Below are 21,765 nucleotides of genomic sequence, written 5' to 3' on the forward strand. Positions count from 1 at the left end.
TGTTAGTGTAATAAAATTAATTTTAAGAAATTGTAACTATAGTAAAACATTTATTATAATGATTACTCTATTTAATTATTACACCAAAATTCCAATAAGAATTATTAGCGTAATAATTATTTTGAAAAAATAATTAATTTAACTACACTAATAATTATTATTGGAATTACAGTTATTTCAAAATTACTGTAATTACAGTATTTTGAAAATAACAAAAATAATTATTATTACATTAATAATAAAATTACATACTAAATTTCTGAAAATGTAATAAGATGGAAATATAGTTTAATGAAAATATATTTTAATGACAGGGGTATAAATGAAAGAATGAAATCAAGGTCAGTAAGATAGTCGAGATAAGATGCAAGCCGAATTCGATAAGAATCCGAGTATCCAACGGATAAGTTTCGATATCCGAATATAAACGAATTTGGATCTACCTAATTACCGATCTGATCACGATCCGTTTCCAGCCTCAAAGTTATACCCGAGCAGGCAACAGCGCTAATTTCAGTTATTTGGCTCCAGTAGCAGCAGTCGTTCTTTGGCTCCGACAGCAGTCGCCATGGAAGGAGAACTAACGAGCTCGAGAAGAGTCGCCCACCGCTCTACGAGAGAAGAAACTGAAAAAGAGAAAAATAGGATTCCTGGTTCTCTGACTGCTATAGAGGAGCTGATCTGGTTTGCAGGAGTCGCAACCTGCATAAAGCTCCTTCTCATCCCTTCGTACCGAAGTACAGACTTCGAAGTTCATCGTCATTGGCTTGCGCTCACTTCCTCTCTTCCCCTTTCTCAATGGTACTATGATGAAACGAGTCCATGGACACTCGATTACCCCCCTCTCTTCGCTTACTTCGAACGGTTTCTCTCTATCTTCGCTAATCTCGTCGATACAAAGATCGTAGACCTACACAATGGGTTGAACTACAGTGCAGATTCAGTGGTTTATTTTCAGAGGATTAGCGTCATGGTTTCCGATCTGTGCCTCTTCTATGGAGTCTATAGATTGACCAAAAGCCTTGATTCGGCCAAGCGGAGGATGATTTGGGTTCTGATTGTGTGGTCGGCGGCGCTCATTATCGTGGATCATGTGCATTTTCAGTACAATGGGTTTCTTCTGGGGTTTCTGCTGATTTCTCTTTCGTATTTGGAGGAAGGAAGGGATTTGATGGGGGGTTTTGTTTTTGCAATGCTTTTGTGTTTCAAGCACTTGTTTGCGGTTGCAGCACCTGTGTATTTTGTGTATTTATTGAGGCATTATTGCCGGGGAGGGCTGGTTAACTCTATCGGGAAGTTTTTGATGATGGGTGCAGTAGTCGGGTCGGTTTTTCTGGTTGCATTTGGGCCATTCTCGTATCATGGGCAGGTACCCCTTTCTCTGTCATTCACAAACACAGAGGATTTCAATTTTCTCTAAGTTTTATTTTTCATTTTCACTAGTACATTCTTTTATGACAAAAATTAAGAATGAAAAATGCAGTGCAACTTTTAGTAGAAGTAACAGTCGGAATGAGGGAAGAAGATAACTTGATGGCTATAAGACCAAAATAAGTTACTGATAAAAGGAAGGAAAAGAAAAATGTCTATAGTACAAGATATGGGAACAGTAATTAGGAACAATACATTTTTAGAACGAATCTAGTCAAAATGGGGATGTTGATGTAGATAAGTATTAAGGCTAGGAAGTGTAGGAGTTGGGTTAAAAATGGGTACACTATAGGAGCATTTAGAGATAGCCCCGGCAAGTGAGAAGATGAGAAGGGACTTGTTGGCTCTGCTAAAGAGCTGGAATGTGGGTGGTTTGTTAAGGAAAGTAAAGATTGTTTGTAAGGTTGTGCCAGCAGCAGTGCTGTGGTCAATTTGGAAGGAAAGAAAGATGAGGCATTTTGAAGACAAGTTTAGTTCAGAAGAGATAGTTTAAAAGGCATTTGGGGAAGGATATACTCATTGGTGGCAACACACAAGTTATTCAAGAATATTGCTTTTAGCTCTTTTTTTTTGTTTTTTATTTTTTATCATTGCAAGCTTTTTGTATGATTGGATGAATAGTGGTTTTTGTTTTCGGGTTGCACGAAGTTAATACCTTCCTTGTCTAGTGCCTTACTGAGCAAGGCCTGTATTCATGTTTAGATTATTTCATGAAACACTGAACCATTCTCTCTCAACAAAGTGAGAAGAGATGATTGAAATGGTTTGGTTATGTACCTTGGGAATCCATAAATCATATTCCAACATTTTAGCAATGCTTACTATTATGATTCGGCCTTCCCTTGAGTTCTGTTAGTCTGATAACAGCCAAGAAGAGAGAAGAAAAAGAAGAAAGAGAGAGAGAGAGAGGAAGGAGGAGAAAAGGAGAGAAGAAAAGTCTAGTTCAAATGAGAGAAAAATTACCTCTCCCATTTGGCCAGACATGTTTTATATTACTAACATGATGGAAAAGACACATGTGCCCTTACTTAAGTGAGGGACACTAGTTCTAATATAATATTACAGATCAACAACCTCAACATAAGTATAAAGACAGAAATACCCTTACATACTCGACACTAACACTCCCATTCGACCAGCTATTTCCAAAAGATGACGATTCTTTTTCTCAGCCACCCCATTTTGTTGTGGGGTGTAAGTACATGAGGTCTGATGTATAATGCCATGTTGGTCCAAGTATTCTTAATGATGAAGATAAATATGCACGGCCATTATACTTGAACAATTAATGCTAGGAAGAGGAAAGGTCAACAATCAGCTAAGGGGGGGGGGATAATTGAACAATTAATCACATGAGGGCAATTATAGCTAGAGGGAATAAAGAGAGTCTTGGGGCATTTTTAGCTATGTCAGCTATGAATAAGAAGAGTTTTTGGGCATTTATAACTAGGCCAGCTGGGCATTTATAGAGGGAGTCAGTTATGCTATCATTTGAGTATAAGAAGGGGCTTTGGGGGATGGGGGTGGTATGTTTTTTTCTTTGAGTAAAGAATATTGTGAGTGTTTGGGAGAGCCGACGGTCTCTCGAAGAACCGACCAACTGTTAATGTTTTCTGCTGAATGAATACTAGTCTCTTTTGTTGATGTTCGAGTGTGTGAACGCTGCTGTAAGTTTGTGGATTGTGTGTCAAATTTCTGGGTCATATCAGTGGTATCAGAGCACGTCTTTCCTCAGCCATGGTGACAGCTAAGGAAGTGGCATCGCAGGTGGAGGGTTTCGAAGAACGCTTGACTTCTCTGCATTCTGAAGTGGATGGTTTGCGTGATGAAATAACAGCTGGACTGTCGAAGATCACATCCCTGGAAGGAGGCGTTCAAGACTTGGTAAGGCGTTTTGATCTATTGCTGCAGTAGCAGTCCTTGTCAGCTCCTTTGTCTACAACTGACAATGTTCCTCCTGTATCTGCATCAAGTCGTGCGGCTGACAAAGGGAAGGGTGCAGCTTTCCCGACGTCCCCTTCAATGACAGTCCCAAAACACACTTTTGATTCACTTCCTCGAAAGTTGGAGCTACCTATTTTTGATGGGGAAAATCCAAACGGTAGGCTTTTTCGTGCGGGGTGCTATTTTGAGATTAATGGCTTGCTTCCGATGGAACGTCTACGGGCAGCAGTGGTTTGTTTAGAAGGTGATGCACTGGCGTGGTATTATTGGGAGGATGGTCGGCGACCCTTTCGTGGCTGGGCAGAATTCAAGGAACTCCTCCTTGAACGTTTCCGATCAACTCAGGAGGGAAACTTGCAGGAGCAGCTTCTATCATTACGTCAATCCACTACTGCCAAGGAATATCGTCGCCATTTCGAGGTGCTTTCTGCCCCCTTACGTGACCTACCAGAATCAGTCCTTGAAGCAGCCTTTGTGAATGGGTTACGCCCAGATATCTAGGCCGAACTCCGACAAATGGAACCCGTTGGGCTGATTAGAAAAATGATTGCAGCCCAGAAAATTGAGGAAAAGAATCAGGCCTTATGGGCCTATCAATCCAGTTCATATCCTTGTGGGCCCGCGACGTCCCTCTCTGGAACCCACTTTAACTCATGGGTTTCACAAGTGACTACTGCTGTCACCCGACCTACACGAGCCGCAATCCCTCCTCCTGCACCAGCCCCTATTGTTAGGGCCCCACCTCCTGCTTTCAAAAAGATGACTGACAAAGAGATGTAGCAGAAACGAGCGAAGGGTCTATGCTTCCGTTGCGATGAGAAATACAACCCGGGACATCGTTGTGCTCAGAAATCACTTTAGGTTTTATGGGTTCAAGATGACATGGAGGAACTTGTGTCTAATTTGGACTGCACTTCCGGTGACACTGAAATTGCTCCGGCTCCAGAATCAGCCACACTTTGTGTTTCGTCTCTTGTCGGGTTGTGTGCGACAAATTTCCTTAAGGTACATGGGCGCATTTTGTCATGTGAGGTGGTCATATTGGTAGACTCGGGTGCATCCCACAACTTTATCTTTGAAACTTTAGTGGAAGAATTGAAATTACCCACACCCCTACACACGAATTTGGAGTTCAGATGGGAAATGGTGAGGAGGTGAGAACTTTCGGAGTCTGCCGTCAGGTTTGCCTCAACTTACCCGAATTGGATGTCATTGCTAATTTCTTTCCTTTAAAGTTGGGCTCTACGGATGTCATTCTTGGTTTTCCTTGGTTAGCATCCCTCGGGGACTCAGTGATGAATTGGGGCAACATGTCTATGAAGCTCAATTTGGGAGGTGTCCGGGTGAAATTACAGGGCGATCCTTCTCTCTGTTCTTCTCATGTATCTTTGCATGCTATGATACGTAACTTACAACATGAGGGACATAATAGGGGTTTTTCACCTGGATATGATTTTGATGTTCATATCCACTATGGGGCTGATGCTTACATTTGTGGAGAAGAGACGGCATTGTTGGAAAGCCTTGAAGGAAAACAAGGAAAACCAAGGTTGAAGCCTCCTTTTCCAGCTAATGCAGGGCTATATGGATGTCCAACAACTGTTACAAATGTTGAAACTGTGGCTGTTTCCCCCACCATTTTAAGGCGTGGTCCTGAATGGTTTGCTAGTTTTGACAGGAAGAACAATTCTGGGACAAAGCTATTCTGTGTCTCAGGCCACGTGAATAAGCCTTGTACAGTTGAAGGGGAGATGAGTATTCCATTGAAGGAGTTGATAGAGAAGCATTGTGGAGGAGTTAGAGGTGGATGGGATAATTTGCTTACAGTGATACCAGGGGGTTCTTCTGTTCCACTGATTCCAAAGCACATATATGATGATGTGTTATGGATTATGATGCACTCATGGCTGTCCAAACGAGTTTAGGGACAACTACTGTAATTGTGATGGACAAGGCAACTGATATTGTGGACGCAATTGCTAGTTTCTCTTATTTCTATAAGCATGAAAGTTGTGGGCAGTGCACACTATGTAGGGAGGGGACAGGATGGCTGTGGATGATCATGGAGAGGCTGAAGGTTGGAAACACGAAGCTGGAGGAAATAGACATGCTTCAAGAGGTGACAAAGCAGACACACCATCTGTGCATTGGGCGATGCTGCTGCTTGGCCTGTGCAGGGACATTATCAGTACGTGGTGTGCGTCCATCCACTATGCCTGGAGCTACTGGTTTGGGAGTTCTTATTCATTGGCTGGGCTTGCCTGATTTTGAAGATTCTTGGGAGCCTTTTGACTTACTTCGAGACCAGTTTCCTCATTTTAACCTTGAAGACAAGGTTAGACTTTGGGCGGCAGGTAATGATAGGCCCCAGTTAATGCCAGGAAGAGGAAAAGTCAACAATCAGCTGGGGGGGGGGGAATAATTGAACAATTAATCACATCAGGGCAATTATAGCTGGAGGGAATAAGGAGAGTCTTGGGGCATTTATAGCTATGTCAGTTATGAATAAGAAGAGTTTTTGGGCATTTATAACTAGGTCAGCTGGGCATTTATAGAGGGAGTCAGTTATGCTATCAGTAGAGTATAAGAAGGGACTTTGGGGGATGGGGGTGGTATGTTTTTTTCTTTGAGGAAAGAATATTGTGAGTGTTTGGGAGAGCCGGCGGTCTCTCGAAGAACCAACCAACTGTTAATGTTTTCTGCTGAATGAATACTAGTCTCTTTTGTTGATGTTCGAGTGTGTGAACGCTGCTGTAAGTCTGTGAATTGTGTGTAAAATTTATGGGTCATATCACATAAGTATAAAGACAGAAATACCCCTACATACTCGACACTAACACTCCCATTCGACCAACTATTTCCAAAAGATGTTGATTCTTTCTCTCAGCCACCCCATTTTGTTGTGGGGTGTAGGTACATGAGGTCTGATGTATAATGCCATGTTGGTCCAAGTATTCTTGAAATGATGAAGATAAATATTCACGACCATTATCGGAATGAAAAATTTTAATGTGAACACCAAATTGGTTGCGAATCTCAGCATGGTAAACAATTCACTCATTTCTTTCATTAAATAGAGCCACACCATCCTTGAATAATCATCAACAAAAATGACAAAATATCTATATCCATTGTATGCCATCACTTTATAAGGACCCCAAACATCTGAATGAACCAAAGAAAAAGGACTCGACACATGGTTATTAACCCTAGGACTAAAGGGAACACGATGATGTTTCCCCAACCGACACGACTCACAATCTAAAACAGAAAGTTGACTCAACGAAGAAACCAAAGACTTCAAAACTTTCAACGAAGGATGACCAAATCGACAGTGCCACTGGAGAGGAGAGAGATGGCTGGAGAGTTGTTGATGTTTTTCCACCACAGTCAAGATAATACAATTCACCAGCTTCATGCCCTCCACCAATCTTCATCCCCATCTTGAGATCTTGAAAAACGCACGAAGAAGGGTAAAAAGTAATAGAGCAATTAAATGACTTGGTCAACTTACTAACAAACATAAGGTTAAACGGAAATTTAGGGACATACAAAACTGAGGATAAAGATAAGGGGGTCATGTTAACATTCCAACACCACAAATGGAGGATGTGGAACCATTAACAAGGGTAATGGATTGTGATGTTGAGCAATGAGAGAGGGAACAAAACACACCTGGAGTTCTAGTCATGTGATCGGAGGCTCCAAAGTCAATAATCCAGGGATTGGGTGTGGATGCCAAACAAGCCATACCTGAGTGTGCGAGAGTAGCCGTGTTCTGCTGAGATGTGGATTGGACAAACCTCTCATACTCATCACGGGGAACACTCACCATCTCTTTCCTAGGAACATCTGTGGATGTAGGAGGCATCTGATCAGCTGAACAACTCTCCTGTCTGAAACTGGTGTCACTAGTCATGGCATGATTGGCCCAAGTTGAGGGTGGACCATGCAAATCATAACAATAATTAATGGTATGTCCATCCATACCACAATGAGTACACCTCCTCGGACCCGAGCCATGTCCTTTGCCACGGGCTCTCCCTGAATTTCTACCTCCAGTACGACCACCACCACGGTTATATGTAGGTCCACCACCACCGCTCCAGCCATATATCGGACCACTACTACCACTATGACTAGACTGAGCTCCCCGAGCTCCACCTCTAACACCATGACCCCTTGATACTGCAAAGGCTGATCTATCAGAAACATTAGAGTTCTCAGTAGATCCAATGGAAATCCTCCGAAGTCGAGCAAACACATCTTCTAAGGAAGGGAGAGCTGACCCTCCTAGTATCTGAGGCCGCATTGGTTCATACTCAAATTTCAGCCCCACAAAAAATTGAGTCACATCAAGCTGTTCTCTCTGTTGTTGCTGAATTTTGACATCAGAAGTGAGGGGGTGATAAACATTCAACTCATTACGAATGGTTCTCATACTAGCATAATACTCCTCAAGACTTTGATTACCCTGTTGCAGATTAAAGTATTCCTGATACAACTGATATACTCTGGTTGTATTGTCTTGACCAAAATACAACTTCTTAGCATGATCCCACACATCTTAGGCAGTGTCAGGAAACATGAAATTTACACTAATCTTGGGTTCCATACGATTCCGTAACCACATGATAATCTGTGCATCCTCTTGTTCCCAGTCATCATACTCATGAGAATCAGTGGAAGGTTTCTCCTCCCTTATGTGTTTCACCTTCTTCTTTGCCTTCAGAAAAACTTCTACAGATTTAGCCCAAAGTACATAATTCTCTCAATTCAGTTTAATGCAGGTCATTTGAACATTCAGGTAGTTAGTAGGTATCATCACATTAGATTTGCTATCACTACTATCTCCCATTGCTAAATTCTGTTATTATTGAATTCGACACACTGCACACTACTTGATCACACTGATCACATTGGTTTCAGCACTTGTTATTGTTGAAGATTGCACTCTTTACACCACAAACTCTACCCCACGACTACCTGAAATCTCACCACACTATATGAAGACCAGTCCCCATTCGAATCACACTAAAAACAGCATAAACCCTAGCACACTACAGTCTGAAATCCCACCAGACGATCTGGAACATACTTCTTATTTGATTCATAACAAAAATATGCATAGAAATCTCTTACCTCATCACCCGAAAAACAAATCACACAAAAAAAATCAGACCACACAAGACACCCACTGCACCACACGAATCAGCTCTCTTTTCTTCATCGATTAGGGGAGGACTTCTTAGAAACCACAGCAACCGGCCATGAACAACACAACTGGAGGCATAGAGACCTCCAAGGGAAGAGGGCGACCACTCCTTTTCAGCCCTTTCCCTTATCTCCAATCGATGGCAGAGAAATCAAGAGAAACCCTAGACTGAGTGCGTAGAAAACAAAAATCTGGGCAGATCCGAGTTGCTTAATTGAGCTCTGATACCATATTATGATTTGGCCTGCCCTTGAGTTCTGTTAGTCTGATAACATCCAAGAAGAGAGAAGAAGAAAGAAGAAAGAAAGAGAGAGAGAAAGGAGGAGAAAATGAGAGAAGAAAGGTCTGGTTCGAATGAGAGAAAAATGACCTCTCCCATTCGGCCAGACATGTTTTATATTACTAGCATAATGGAAAAGACACATGTGCTCTTACTTAAGTGAAGGACACTAGTTCTAATATAATATTACAGATCAGCAACCTCAATATAAGTATAAAGACAGAAATACCCCTACATACTCGACACTAACTCTAGCAGTAGGGTTAAATTTTGAGAGGATCATTGTTGGGGAGAATTCCTCTTCTAGTAAGATATCTTCTATCTCCCATCTTATACATCTTCCTAGACTTTATATTTCCACTTTCCACTTACAGATCTTCCTATTGCTTCCTTTGTTTTGGATGCTTCTTGTGGTATATATTGGAACTTTGGTTTCCTCAGGGGCCTTAGAGGCTGAAAAGAGTATGAGGTGTTAGAGTTCTTAATGGCCTCGAGGATGCCTTCTTGAGTTCTAATGGTCAAAGAGAGTTGGGTTTGAATTTTTGATCATTGATGTGTTATTGTATTTATTTATGTTCCTATTCCTTCAAGGTCCTTGATGAGGTAGCTGGTGTCCTTTCAAACTTTCCCTTCAAGTTGTTAAAGAATAACTCTATCCCCATCCTGGAGGGGGCTTTTCTTCGAAGGTAGTTCACAAGGAAATTAGGGATCATTTGGTTGGGCAGAATCGGAATCCCATTCCCGTTCCTGGTGGAATGGCATTCCCCCATTTGAGGGAATCGCCATTTCCTTTTCCATTCCAGTTTATTCCAATTCCCATTCTGATTCCTGTCTGAACCAAACAGACTATGGGAATAGATCATTCTGATTCCGATTCCGACTGTGAACCAAACGGACCCTTAATTAACACTTGAGATATTCTTCAATGGAAATGTAAGCGGTGGGAACTTTCTCCTATGCATTTTGTGCTTAGGAGGTTCCGGGTCAGATAACTGCCTTTTTTAATCCATTACCAGTTTTCTTCAAAACTCTGCAATCATTATTTTTTTTTTGTCTCTATTTGATAGTGATACTTAATAGGTCCTCTTGTGATACATTGGAGATGCTCGGGAGTTTCTGGTCCGTTCCTTTCTTTAAGAGAGGAAGGATCATGTGGACATGCCTTCTTGCCTCTTGCTGCAACTTTTTTGGAATATATCTAAGAAAAATGTAGACTCTCTAAAAAATACACTGATATCATAGATCTAGTCTTTATCTATGTGGCCCATGGAACTGGTATTTAATTTTAAGATCCCATGCTGGCATTGTTCTGATGTTAAGACTTCTAGTCCCCTTGGGTATCTAAAGGGTGAGAAAGGAGTTAAAGGGCTTATGCTTTGCTGTGAGATATGGCTTTTAATATAGAATTGTTGACATGGGTTAAAGGGTTTTGAACTGTTTGTGAGAGTTAAAAAACTGTTTTGAGCATCCTAGATCTTTTCTTTTTCTTTTTTTTTTTCTTATTTGAAATGCTGCTGTGGTGGTGAAGGTACTTCCATGTTCTAAGGGATGACCATGGGAAACAGCCAAACTTATGATGTCCAGATATGGATATAGACACAAACATGGACACGGACATGGATATGGGAAATGAGGATATTACTCTCCATTGCCTAAAATCCTTGAAATGGACATGGACACAAGTACATGTATCCCATGTAGTATGCTTATATCAAGTTTTTGAAGCTAACGTGTGCAGATTTCTTATAGTATAATTTGTTGAAACATATCACTTTACATATTTATGTGTTAATGCTATATAGAGTACATCTGGAAGTATTGTAGTATCTGCTGTTATATTCGATAAGTATCATATCTGACAACGGTATGATAGGCATGTACAAGTAACCTGGGTATCATAGAGCTGAACTATTGAATTGACTGGTCATTGCCTAAGCCCAATTAGTCAAAAGAATCAAAACTTAAGTTGATGATGTGAAGACTATGGATTGAGTACAGCATATGTACTTAGAAAGTCAGCCTGACAATGGTGCACAACAGCATAAGGGAGAAGAATGGTTTTAGCCAACATGTACTCATTTGATAGGAGGAAACAAGCAATGTGGTCTTGAAAAGGTCTAGGCAAATAACAGATCAGATCTTAATTGCGAATGAATGTGTGGAGGAAATGGAAAGGTCTAGGCAAAGAAGTTTTATGTGTAAATTGGATCTTTTTTGAGAGAAGATAGCTGAATTCATTAAGTATTCAAAAAAGGGGGGGGGGGTACATGAGAGGATGCACAAGCCTTTTAAGCACAACAAAAGCAAAGAGACAGCCCTCTAGGAAGGCAGCGTATTGGAGCTATACAAAAAATCCCTTCCCAGCCCAGATTTAGCTAGATTATCAGCCACTTGATTTAATTCTCTAGGAATCCATCTAAAACTGCAGTGTAAATAAGATGCAAGCTCCCTGATTTCTAACAACAGATGGGATAGCTTCCACAGGTCTAGAATCTGTCCTGAAGCCCAGTTAATAACATGTCTTGAATCACCTTCTGCTGCAATGCAGCTGAGCTGCTGTGATTTGGCAATTCTGAGGTCTTCCAAGAGGGCCCTTGCCTCTGCATCAGAAGCATCTTCTGCCTTGGCTGGGCCACTATAGGCCCAAATCAAATCTCCATTTGCTCTTCAAATCAGCCCTCCAATTCCCGCCTTTGATCTGTCCTCAGTGGCTCTCCTAAAACTGCATTGAAGTTTAGAATGAATTCACAGTCTTGTCTTGGGGTGATTATAAGAGGAGGTTGAGGGTGAAAAGGAGAGGCTGATAGTAGAGCCGGCCAGTTACTATGAATGTCATTCCGACTGATACCCTCGAAGATTTTTCTATTCACCATCCAGCTGCTAATGTTGGCCAGAATGCGATCTCGAAGAGCCTCCAAGGAGGAGTAGCTCTCCTCAAATAATCTCCTATTTCTTTCTTCCCAGATATTCCACATAACAGCATGAACAATTGCTTTTCAGAAACAGCTTCCTCTCTTGCCCGAAATCATCTTTAGCCCTTGCCAAGAGTTGATAAACTCTATAACAGAATTAGGGGGAGTCCAGCTGAAAAGGTCTATGACTTGGTGGATTGGGAGTTTTTATCAGAGGTGATGAGGAACTGTGGGTTTGGAGACAAATGGTGTAGCTGGATATTTGGGTGTATTAGTACATGTCACTACTTTGTATTGGTTAATGGTGTGGTGAAGGATTTTTTCCAGCTTGTAGGGGAGTTAGGCAAGGGGACCTACTCTCTCCTTTCCTATCTACTTTTGTAGCTGATGTGATTAGTAGAATCATTATTAAGGCAGATAGAGAAGATACCATTAGGGGTTGGAGAGTAGGGAGAAACCAGATTCCAGTCACCCACCTTCAGTTTGTAGATGACTTGATGATTTTTTGTGAAGGAGGTTTTAGCGATAAGGTAGAAAACCTAAAGGAGCTAATCTAAGGTTTTGAAAGACTATCTAATTTGAAAACAAATCTGGAAAAAAGCTGCATAGCGGGTACTAACTTGGAGGATGGGGAGATTGAGGTCATAGCGGAGTGTCTTGAGTGTTCTATTTCCTCTTGGACTATGTCCTACTTAGGTCTTCCATCAGGGGCAAATCTTAGGGAGAGCAGATTTTGGACCCCAATGCTAGAAAAGTTTGAGAAGAGATTAGCTTTGTGGAAGAAGAATTACATCTCTTTGGGAGGGAGAATCACCCTAATAAGAGCTACATTGGATAACTTACCCACTTACTTGTCTGTTTTTAGGATGCCACCTAGGGAAGCTAGGAAGTTGGAGAAATTGATGAGAGATTTTTCGTGGGAGTCGGGACAAGGAAAAAAAGATCATTTGATTAAATGGGAAATTGTTTGTAAAAGGAAAGAAGAGGGAGGTTTGGGAATAGGGAGGGTGGTTGAAAAAAAAATCAAGCTCTGTTGGTGAAATGGCTGTGGCGATGGCCATTGGAAAGCGAGAGGCTTTGGCATGAAGTGGTGGGAAGCGTTCATGGGAGTCTAGAGATTGGGTGGGATGTTGGCGTATCAAGGCAGGCTAACTTGGCAGCACCTTGGAAGGCCATTCACAATACTCTTCCTCAATTTCTCAGGTTTGTCAGGTATGAAGTTTGTTTTGGCAATGCTGTCCGATTTTGGGAGGACATTTGGGTAGGAAACACCCCTCTAAAAGACCTATTCCCTTTGTTATTTTCTGTTTCATTGTATAAAAAAGAGGTGGTCTCAAAATTTGTCTCATCTTTGGGAACACCTATGTCTCCTAATTGGGATTTCGGGTTTTGTAGGGGATTAAGGGATGATGAAATTGAATCATTTTCTAACTTGTTTGGTTGCCTTAATCAGGTTTGCTTGGATCCCTCTAAGCCAGACAAAAGGGTGTGGACTCCTAGGCCCAAAGGGACCTTTACTTGTGCTTCTTACTTTAAGTCCATCTCTCAGTCTTCTGTCCAACAACTTTTTCCGTCAAAGGAAATTTGGTGCAGGCTGGTTCCCCCAAAGATTATGGCTTTTTGCTGGGAAGTGTACTATGGGAAAAACACTCTAGATAACTTACAAAAGAGAAGACCTTTCCTCTGTATTTCTCCCAACTGGTGTACCCTCTGTAGAGCTCATGGGGATGATTGTTACCACCTACTAATTTCGTGTCCTTTTTCTGCAGATTTATGGGCTTGGTTACTCTCGTTGTTTGGGAGTAGTTGGAGCTTACCAGCAGAAGTTCACATGATTTTTGACCATTCTACTTTTTATTGGCCCACAAAAAGAGGGAGAATCATGTGGAGATGTGCCTGAGCAGCCCTGATTTGGACATTATGGGAAGAAAGGAATGCTAGAATTTTTCAAGAGAAGGAAAGGGGTAGCCAGGAATCGAAAGACTGTTAAATAAGGCAATACATTGGTTGAAGGCTTTGGAAAATTTTCAGGAATTCTCATATAATGATTTTTGGACAAATTGGTCAGCAGTAGCGAGGTGTTCTTCCTTTAAGAACAAGATAGTTACAAGGTGGTCTCCTCTGTCTGAAGGTTCATTGAAGCTGAACTTTGACGGGAGTAGCTTGGGTAACCCAGGGCTTTTTGGAATGGGGGGTGTTCTAAGGAACGAGAGTGAAGAGATTGTTCTACTTTACTCAGGTCCTTTAGGATTTGGAGACTCTATTAGGGCAGAGCTATTAGCTGCTGTACAAGGGGTACAACTTGCACACCAATTGGGGGTAGAGCAGCTAATAGTTGAAGGGGATTCCAAGGTGGTGGGGGGTTGGCTGAAAAACCCTGAGGATACCATTTGGTGCTACAAGAATGAAATTAAGAAATTTAATTGGCTGACAAGGAATATGTTGGTTTCTATACAATAGGTGGGGAGATCAGCAAATGCTATGGCTGATGTGTTAGCCAAGCAAGGGGTAAATAGGGAAGAAATATTTTGGGCTCAGCTGTGATTTCTGTAAATTTTTAGTGTACTTGTAAGCTGCTAGGAGGGGCTGTAGCTCGAGCCTCTCCATCGGATATTGTACCAAATTACAATTCTAAATCAGGTTCTGAATTAATAAAATTTTACTATTACTCATAAAAAAAAAGAAACAGGCCATATGGCCCATGGACCTTCTCTCTGTTTTTATGCTGTACATTTGGTGGTTAATTCCCTCTAATTTTTAAATTTTATAATTTGTGGCCCCATTATTTTTTCAATATTTTGTCATAAGGTATTGCGTGTATGTTTCTATCCTTCTCCACTAGTGTATGTTTCTATCCTTATTTTTTTAATATTCTTTCCTTGCAGATACAACAAGTCCTCCGCCGTATGTTTCCTTTTGGCAGGGGACTCTGTCATGCATATTGGGCTCCCAATTTCTGGGTGTTCTACATAATTTCGGACAAAGGACTTGCTTTTGTTCTTGCAAAACTTGGATTTAGCATTCAGACACCAGCAGCTTCTTTCACTGGTGGGCTAGTAGGGGATTCCTCACCTTTTGCCGTGCTTCCTAGGGTAATCCTACTTGGTTGATTAAATGCTGGACTGCATGCTTATCATTCTCCATTAATTCTGTCCCAGGCATCTACACATGCAAATCAACTCTGACAATAATATGGTTGAACAATGTGAAAAAGAATAAAGGAAAAAAATATCATGCATCTCTTAGAAGTGTTTTGTTGCTTTTGTTTTTTTGCCTGCTCAAAATTGAAAAGTGGATTAAACCTTTTGAATTAATGATTTGGTGGTTTATGCAATTGTATGCATCACTATATGCAGTGAACATCTATGACGGACTAATCTTGTATTGTTAAATTCTATGGAATGGCAGGTTACTCCTCTGGTAACCTTCATGTTGGTTTTACTTGCCTTATCTCCCTGTCTTGTTAAGGTATGGAGAGAGCCTCGGCCAGGAATGATCACTAGATGGGTAGCCTATGCTTACACCTGTGGTTTTCTCTTTGGGTGGCATGTTCATGAGAAGGCATCTCTCCATTTTGTTATCCCCCTTGCTGTTGTTGCAGTGCACAGCTTGGAAGATGCAAGGCATTATTTCTTGTTGTCAATAGGTATGCTTCTGTTGACCAATTCCATCTTTTTAAAGTTATTGCACTTGAGTGTGTTCCCACCATAACATCCCCCCCCCCCCCCCCCAAAAAAAAAAAAAAAAAAAAAAGGGAATGAAAACGTCTGTTCAGTTGTTTGCTTCAAATGTATTTTTCTTTTTTGGAAAAAGGTAAAGTAAATTTTATTGATCGCACAAGGACAAACCCCCTGGCTGGGCAGAGATGATATAAATCTCAAAGGCTCCTAGACCTCAGCCAACCTTGCAAGACTTTGCTGATGGAGTCCTTTAGCAGCTGAGATCCATGACACCAATATACCTAAAGACAAAGAGATCAGATCCTCCACATCCTTTGAGGTTTGGTGGAACAATCTTCTATTTCTTTCAGACCAGACCAGACCATACTAACTACAGCCACAGGGATACAATCCCAGACACAGTTAGCTAGATTTGAGAGGCCATGCAGCTTCCAGCTCCACAGAATATCCAAGACCAAGCTTGACATGACCCAAGCCACCCCCAGAGCATTAAGATAGTTCCACCAGAAACGAGAGACAGAAGGGCAATGGAGGAAAAGATGATCGGTGCCTTCAAGATCCTGAATCTGGATTCCCATTCTGAAGGAAAGAGAGGGTTCAAAATCCTGGAGGCAGGAACTGAGCCAGAGTTGCAATCAGCCAATCAGTCAGCTTAAGAGTGAAAGACTTAACATGAGAAAACAAGAATTTGCCCTTTGACCGATCCCACATGGTTACTAATCCCCTTGCCCCCTTGCCTGTTTACTCACCCACCTCACCTACCCCTACCCCTACCCCCAAACACTCCTAACCACCGCAACCTCCACGGCTCCACCACCTCAAGCTTTGTTTCCTGGAGTAGCACCAGCTCTGACTTCCACCTCTTGAGCACATCTCACACCAACATTCGCCTTCTTCCTGAGCCCAATCTCCTCACATTCCAAGAAAGCAACTTCAACTCTATAACAACCAAAACTGGAAAACCCCCTTCCTTACAAAATCTTTTCTATATCTTCTTCCCTCCCCCCCTGACCAATCTTCTCCACTCCCAGCTTTGTCATTCAGCCCCCGAGACAACTTCATCATTTCTCTGCTCTTTTTGGAAGACTCCCTGCCTTTTTTACATTCATCCTCTCTTTCTCCTCCAACATCTTTTATTCAATCTCCTCTAGATACCTGATGGTCTTCACCTCCATACCTTCTATTGACACCCTTAGAAAATCCCCAAGCCCCAGCAGTTTGGAAGTAACCCAAGAGGAAAATGCGTTAAGAAAGGTTCCTTTATCGCAAGATACCCCCGGACTCCTAGAAGGCACAAGAGGCGGAGCAGTAGCAGACTTCCCCTTGACTTTAAACCCCTTCTAAGCAAGGCAACTTACCTGATCTTTAGCTTTATCCACAACACCTAATTGCCTTGGCATCACAGTTTTAGGGCTCTCAACCATAGGTCCATAGCCAAAGGAATGATCTCAGTGGGTTCTTCTATCATCGAGACGACAAGCTGACATCATTCACCATAGCCTAGGGTGTTGACTCCAGGGAACCTGTCAAAGGTTGATAAAACTCCCTGCTCCGCTCTTCCTCCAAGATATTTGTTGTTTTCTCCAACCCCGATGACCCACTCCTCACATCCTCCCTCAAGATTTGTCTCAGTTGGCTCAACTAGTTCACTTCACTTAGAGCCGGGCCCCTAGCCTGACCCATCCCCTTTGGTTTGCTAGCAACCTTAGGTCTTAAACCATAACCATTTGGATCACGTGGTCTGGCTAGGCAACAAGGGGTTCAGATCTCTCTGACCCAGGTACCCTTACCTCCCTTTGAATCCCTTCCCTTAACACTTTGCCATCTATCACCACATTTAGTGCTTTCAGACACTCCATTAAAGCTTCTTTAAGGGCTTCCTTAGAAATTCTTGCATGACCCAAATAACCATTTGAATTTTGGACTTGCAAACCAATCTGATCATCCAAATGGGGCGTAATTGGATGCTATAGAAACTCCCCAAAATCCCCACTCTCTGCCACCTCCACAATCACCATTGTCTTACCAACTTTGGATCCCAAATTACCTCTAGTTACTGGCTACTTCTCCCCAACCTTAAAATCACACTTCCTCAATCGACTTTCCTTCTAGATCCAAAGAGGTCCTCCCGTACCACAATCTCCACTTTCTCAGGGATCACTCCCTCTCCTATCACCTTCATACAAACCCACTCACAAGTCTTTAATTCCTCGACTGAGTTGTTGTGTTGTTTGTACATCTTGGTTATTGTACTATTACCACCTATCTCACTTCAATTTCTTTATTTTAATTTTATTTTCAAGGGTTTTTTTGTTATATTTATCAGTGAAAATTCTACTTTTTTAATTATTATTTTATTGTGATTTTGTTTTTTGAATTATCTAATAACCTGGTAAAATAAGTTGGCACTATTTCCTTGGTTTGCAATATTCTGCAAAGGTCTCTCTCCACCCCCTCTCAAGTTTTAATTTTTTTTTAATTTTTTATTTTTTAAGGGAGCATGTGCATGTTATTAAGGCATGGTTTCATGAGTTGTCTTGGGCACATTTGAACTGTATTGGTTAAAATCTGTTACACCAAGGATATGCTGACTGAAGGTCAACCAAGGGATGTTTGCCTTAGGCTATATTTGGTTTGATAAAAAATAGGAGAGAAACATAAAATTGAGGAATTCTCAAGATCTTTCACAAAATTCCGTATTCAACTTTCTGTCTCTCTGATCTTCTATAAAACCAAAAACAGTCTTAGTTATCTCACGGGATCATTTTCCTACTGGTGAGGAGAAGGGTTCTCATTTTAAAGACAAGACACTCTTGGTAATATGATTATATGATAGAAGCCTGGTTTATATACATTGGTTTGACGATGTTTTAATGTAAAGAAATCAATCCCAAGCAGGTTAACCAGACCACTTGATAGAGAGCTTTTTTCCTCGACTTTGTCTTGTTGCTGTAAAAAGAATGCCGTTATCAGGTAGGCATATAGGATCCGTCAGATGGATTTATTTAAGTCCCGGGAGATCCTTCAGTGAGAGCCATTTTTTAGATGAGGTTGATATGCTGTAATATTTAAAGGATATGGGAGATCCTTATCATGCATATATATGGATATTGATGTGGACGTGGATATATTGGAAACATGGTCACAATTCTCCATTTCCTAAGATCCTGGCCAGGGATGTGTACTGGGGCCATTAAAATCTTGTTAGGCTTAATTAAACTCCTAACAAAGTAACAAGTGTTTAGGAAATCGGATCAAACGGCTGGTCAGATCAGTTGAACCATGCCCTGGGGCCATGACCAGTTTAGTGGCACCTCTAGAACCATAATTGCCAAAAACCTGGTGAAAACTGGTGAACCGTTCCTGGTTTCATAAAATTGCTTGGGTCATTAAATAATTGAAAATTTTAAATGTGTGTGACAAGACTTGAACCCATGACCTCTTATTTTCATGTATTGTTTAATTACTACTAGTCCACTAGACCAGTTCACGGGCTGAGCCGGGCTTTGTCTCTGTATTAACAAAATACAGTCAGGCCTGAGCTCAAGCCCGACTCGACCAGAAAATTGAAAAAAAAAGATTGTTTTCTTTGTTTACTCAATATAAAAAATAATTTATTTATATTAAAAGACCTCAAAACCCAGACATAATAATGACTTGAAAAATGAGAAGAGGAACAAAGAAAAGAACATTTTATATGTATGCTTTTATTATATAAAATACATTTTTTGCTATATAATATATTATCAAGTTGAGCTTAGGCTCAGGTCAGGTTTTTTTTGAGAAAGCTCGAGCCAGGCCCAAAAAAAGTCAGGCCTGGTATTTTGGACCCAAGCCTGTGGGCCTAAATTCATGTTCAAGCCTGACATAAAACGGGCTGGGCTGGGCCGGCCCGTCGGGCTACCCGATCCATGAGCAGGTCTATAGTCCACCTTTTTATTTGTGTTAATTAACCATTATTTATTAAATATATTACTTTATTGAACATGCATTTTAAAAAAATGTAAATTAAGAGACCTGAACCTTGATCATTTGCTTTAAAAATTAAGAGGAACTTGCCATCCATCCACCATATTGGAGTATAATAAAAGTTGTAAAATATATTATATATAGTATTTAATATGACCCATAGTATATATACAAATATGCCATGTTATCGTGGTTCGACCTCCGGTTTGACCCCAGTTGAATCTTTGACCCGTGAACCTCTCCCTTCTCTTGTTCTATGCCCGGTCCAGTTCTATGGACATTGCTCCTAACATAGGCAGGCTTTTGTAGTATGATTTTTTTTATTACATATTATTTTTTGATCAGCAATACCATTTTACGTATTTTAGAAATGTGCATTTAATATGATCTAGAAATGTTTATGCAGCTTGTTGTGCTGTATTGGGTACATATCATATTTGATACCAGTACACTAGGCAGTATAGATATCCATGTATTTCAGGACGCCCTTCAGTAAGAGCTATTTCTCAGATGAGGTTCATTAATGTCGTAATGCTGTAATGTTTTCAAGAACGTGATGACCCTGAAGTGTATTGTTTGATAGTCCAAGAGTGCTCATTTGTCTACCTCTTTTAAGTGAATGTAGTGTTTAACTTGAACTGCTCTTCCATTAGTCCAAAATGGTGGTGGCTTTCATGATTTATTCTTCATTGAATTTTTATTAAAGCACATGGTACACTGAGATGGGTGCCTTGAGCTGCATATTTTAAATCAATTTGAGAATAGAAATATGTAGAACCTAAATTCTTTGGATTTGCCTACTTTTTCCATTTTGAAGATTCTGATGTTTTTTCCCCTCTGTACACGTTGCAGTGTCTTGCTACTCATTGTTCCCTCTTCTATTTGAAGCCGATGAGTATTCAATAAAAGTGTTGCTTCTGCTTCTGCATTCCCTTCTCATGTGGGTAGGTTTTTCCTTACAGTTCAGCAAGACCACAGTGGTGTCCACAAAGCAACAAGGTGAGAAAATGGGATCTAAAGAAGGCCTGGTTGCTGCCAAGGGTGGTGGGTTGGTTGTTGGGTGGGTTAGGATTTGTTATTTGTTGGTTCTTTTGTTTGTTGAAGTATGGGGTCAGTTTCTACACCATTACCTTCTTGGTGACAAACTTCCATTTTTACCCCTTATTTTGATCTCAATATATTGTGCATTAGGGATCATGTATTCTTGGATTTGGCAGCTAAGATTTATCATTAGATGCCCATGATTCATTGGCTTTTTGAACTCTCTCTCCCTCTGTGTGTGTAGTTTTCCTTAAGCTAATAGTAGATTCAATGTAACTATTGTAAGGGCACATGTTGATTCTGGACGTGGGTAGTAAGTAGATCTGGTCACTCAGGTGTTATGCATGTTTGTAAGATAAAAGAGCTTAAAATACATTTATATTTTGAAAGTTTTTAAGTCAGTAATTACCAACTGATCTGATGTTGGCTCAGATCTGGGACCAAATGCGGCTGCCCCGGGGGGCGGGGGATTAGATTTACATATTAAAATATTTGATGTTTGAACAACTTACATTGTTATGATATTGTTGAAATATTTAGATTTACATGTATGGCCTAGACGTTAAGCCAAGGCAAGCATTGACATTATATGGTACAGATTGAGATTAGTAATCGACCAATGGTGCTATTAGGGGGTGATCATTTTCAGCCCGGCCCGGCCTCAGGCCCGCAAATTTTAGGACTGGGCTTGGTCCTACAGGTTTGACCTTGTGTGTGTGTGATTTATACATATGTACATATGCTTCATGTTATATTGTATATTTACATATAAGTATATAAAATGATGAGATATAGACCATGTTTGGGAGTGCTTACGTTAAAAATAAGTGCTTATTCGAATAAGTACTTATTTGCATTTGGCACCTAGCTTTTTCAAATGCTTAATTCATATTGGGCGTTTGGTAGTTTTTCTCCAATAAGCAATTGTGACTCTTTTGTCCTTCATTTTTTTTCTAAGTTTCAAAATTCTCAATCCAAAGTGAATGAATAAAAGTACTTGATGGAAGTGCTTTTTCATAAAAGTACTTTGATAAAAGTATTTTTGCAAAAATACTTTTATAAAAGTGATTTTGTAATGATGATAATTATAATAATAATGAATCCAAAAGTTTCTCTAATTATGTATTTTTATTTTTTGTTTTTATATGATTTTTTCTTTTTATTATTAATCGGATGCATATTGCAAAATTCAAATTTGCTTACATAAACATTTCATTTAAATATGTTATAATCGGATCGCGTTGTTAAGTTTCAAGTATAATTGACAGGTTTATCTACTTGGTTAGATTCTTC

The 21,765-nt window shown here is 40.6% G+C and overlaps 1 protein-coding gene across 2 annotated transcripts; it reads left to right on the forward strand.

Annotated features, from left to right (window-relative positions):
- Positions 1–503: 503 nt before the first annotated feature.
- On the forward strand, positions 504–21,017 carry LOC148880660 (ALG6, ALG8 glycosyltransferase family). 2 transcript variants are annotated; one of them, XM_088962635.1, is made up of 4 exons: positions 504–1,369; positions 14,668–14,874; positions 15,251–15,428; positions 20,284–21,017. In XM_088962635.1, the coding sequence occupies exons 1-4, from the start codon at positions 569–571 to the stop codon at positions 20,673–20,675; spliced, it is 1,578 nt and encodes a 525-aa protein (XP_088818761.1). In that variant the 5' UTR covers positions 504–568; the 3' UTR covers positions 20,676–21,017. The 2 variants fall into 2 exon arrangements, with proteins under 2 accessions (XP_088818761.1, XP_088818760.1); XM_088962634.1 differs by having other exon boundaries at positions 506–1,369; positions 15,191–15,428.
- The last annotated feature ends 748 nt before the right edge of the window (positions 21,018–21,765 follow it).

This window comes from Nelumbo lutea, chromosome 1, assembly GCF_056320005.1.
Source record: "Nelumbo lutea isolate HS-2025 chromosome 1, American lotus-T2T, whole genome shotgun sequence".
NCBI classification, from domain to species: Eukaryota; Viridiplantae; Streptophyta; class Magnoliopsida; order Proteales; family Nelumbonaceae; genus Nelumbo; species Nelumbo lutea.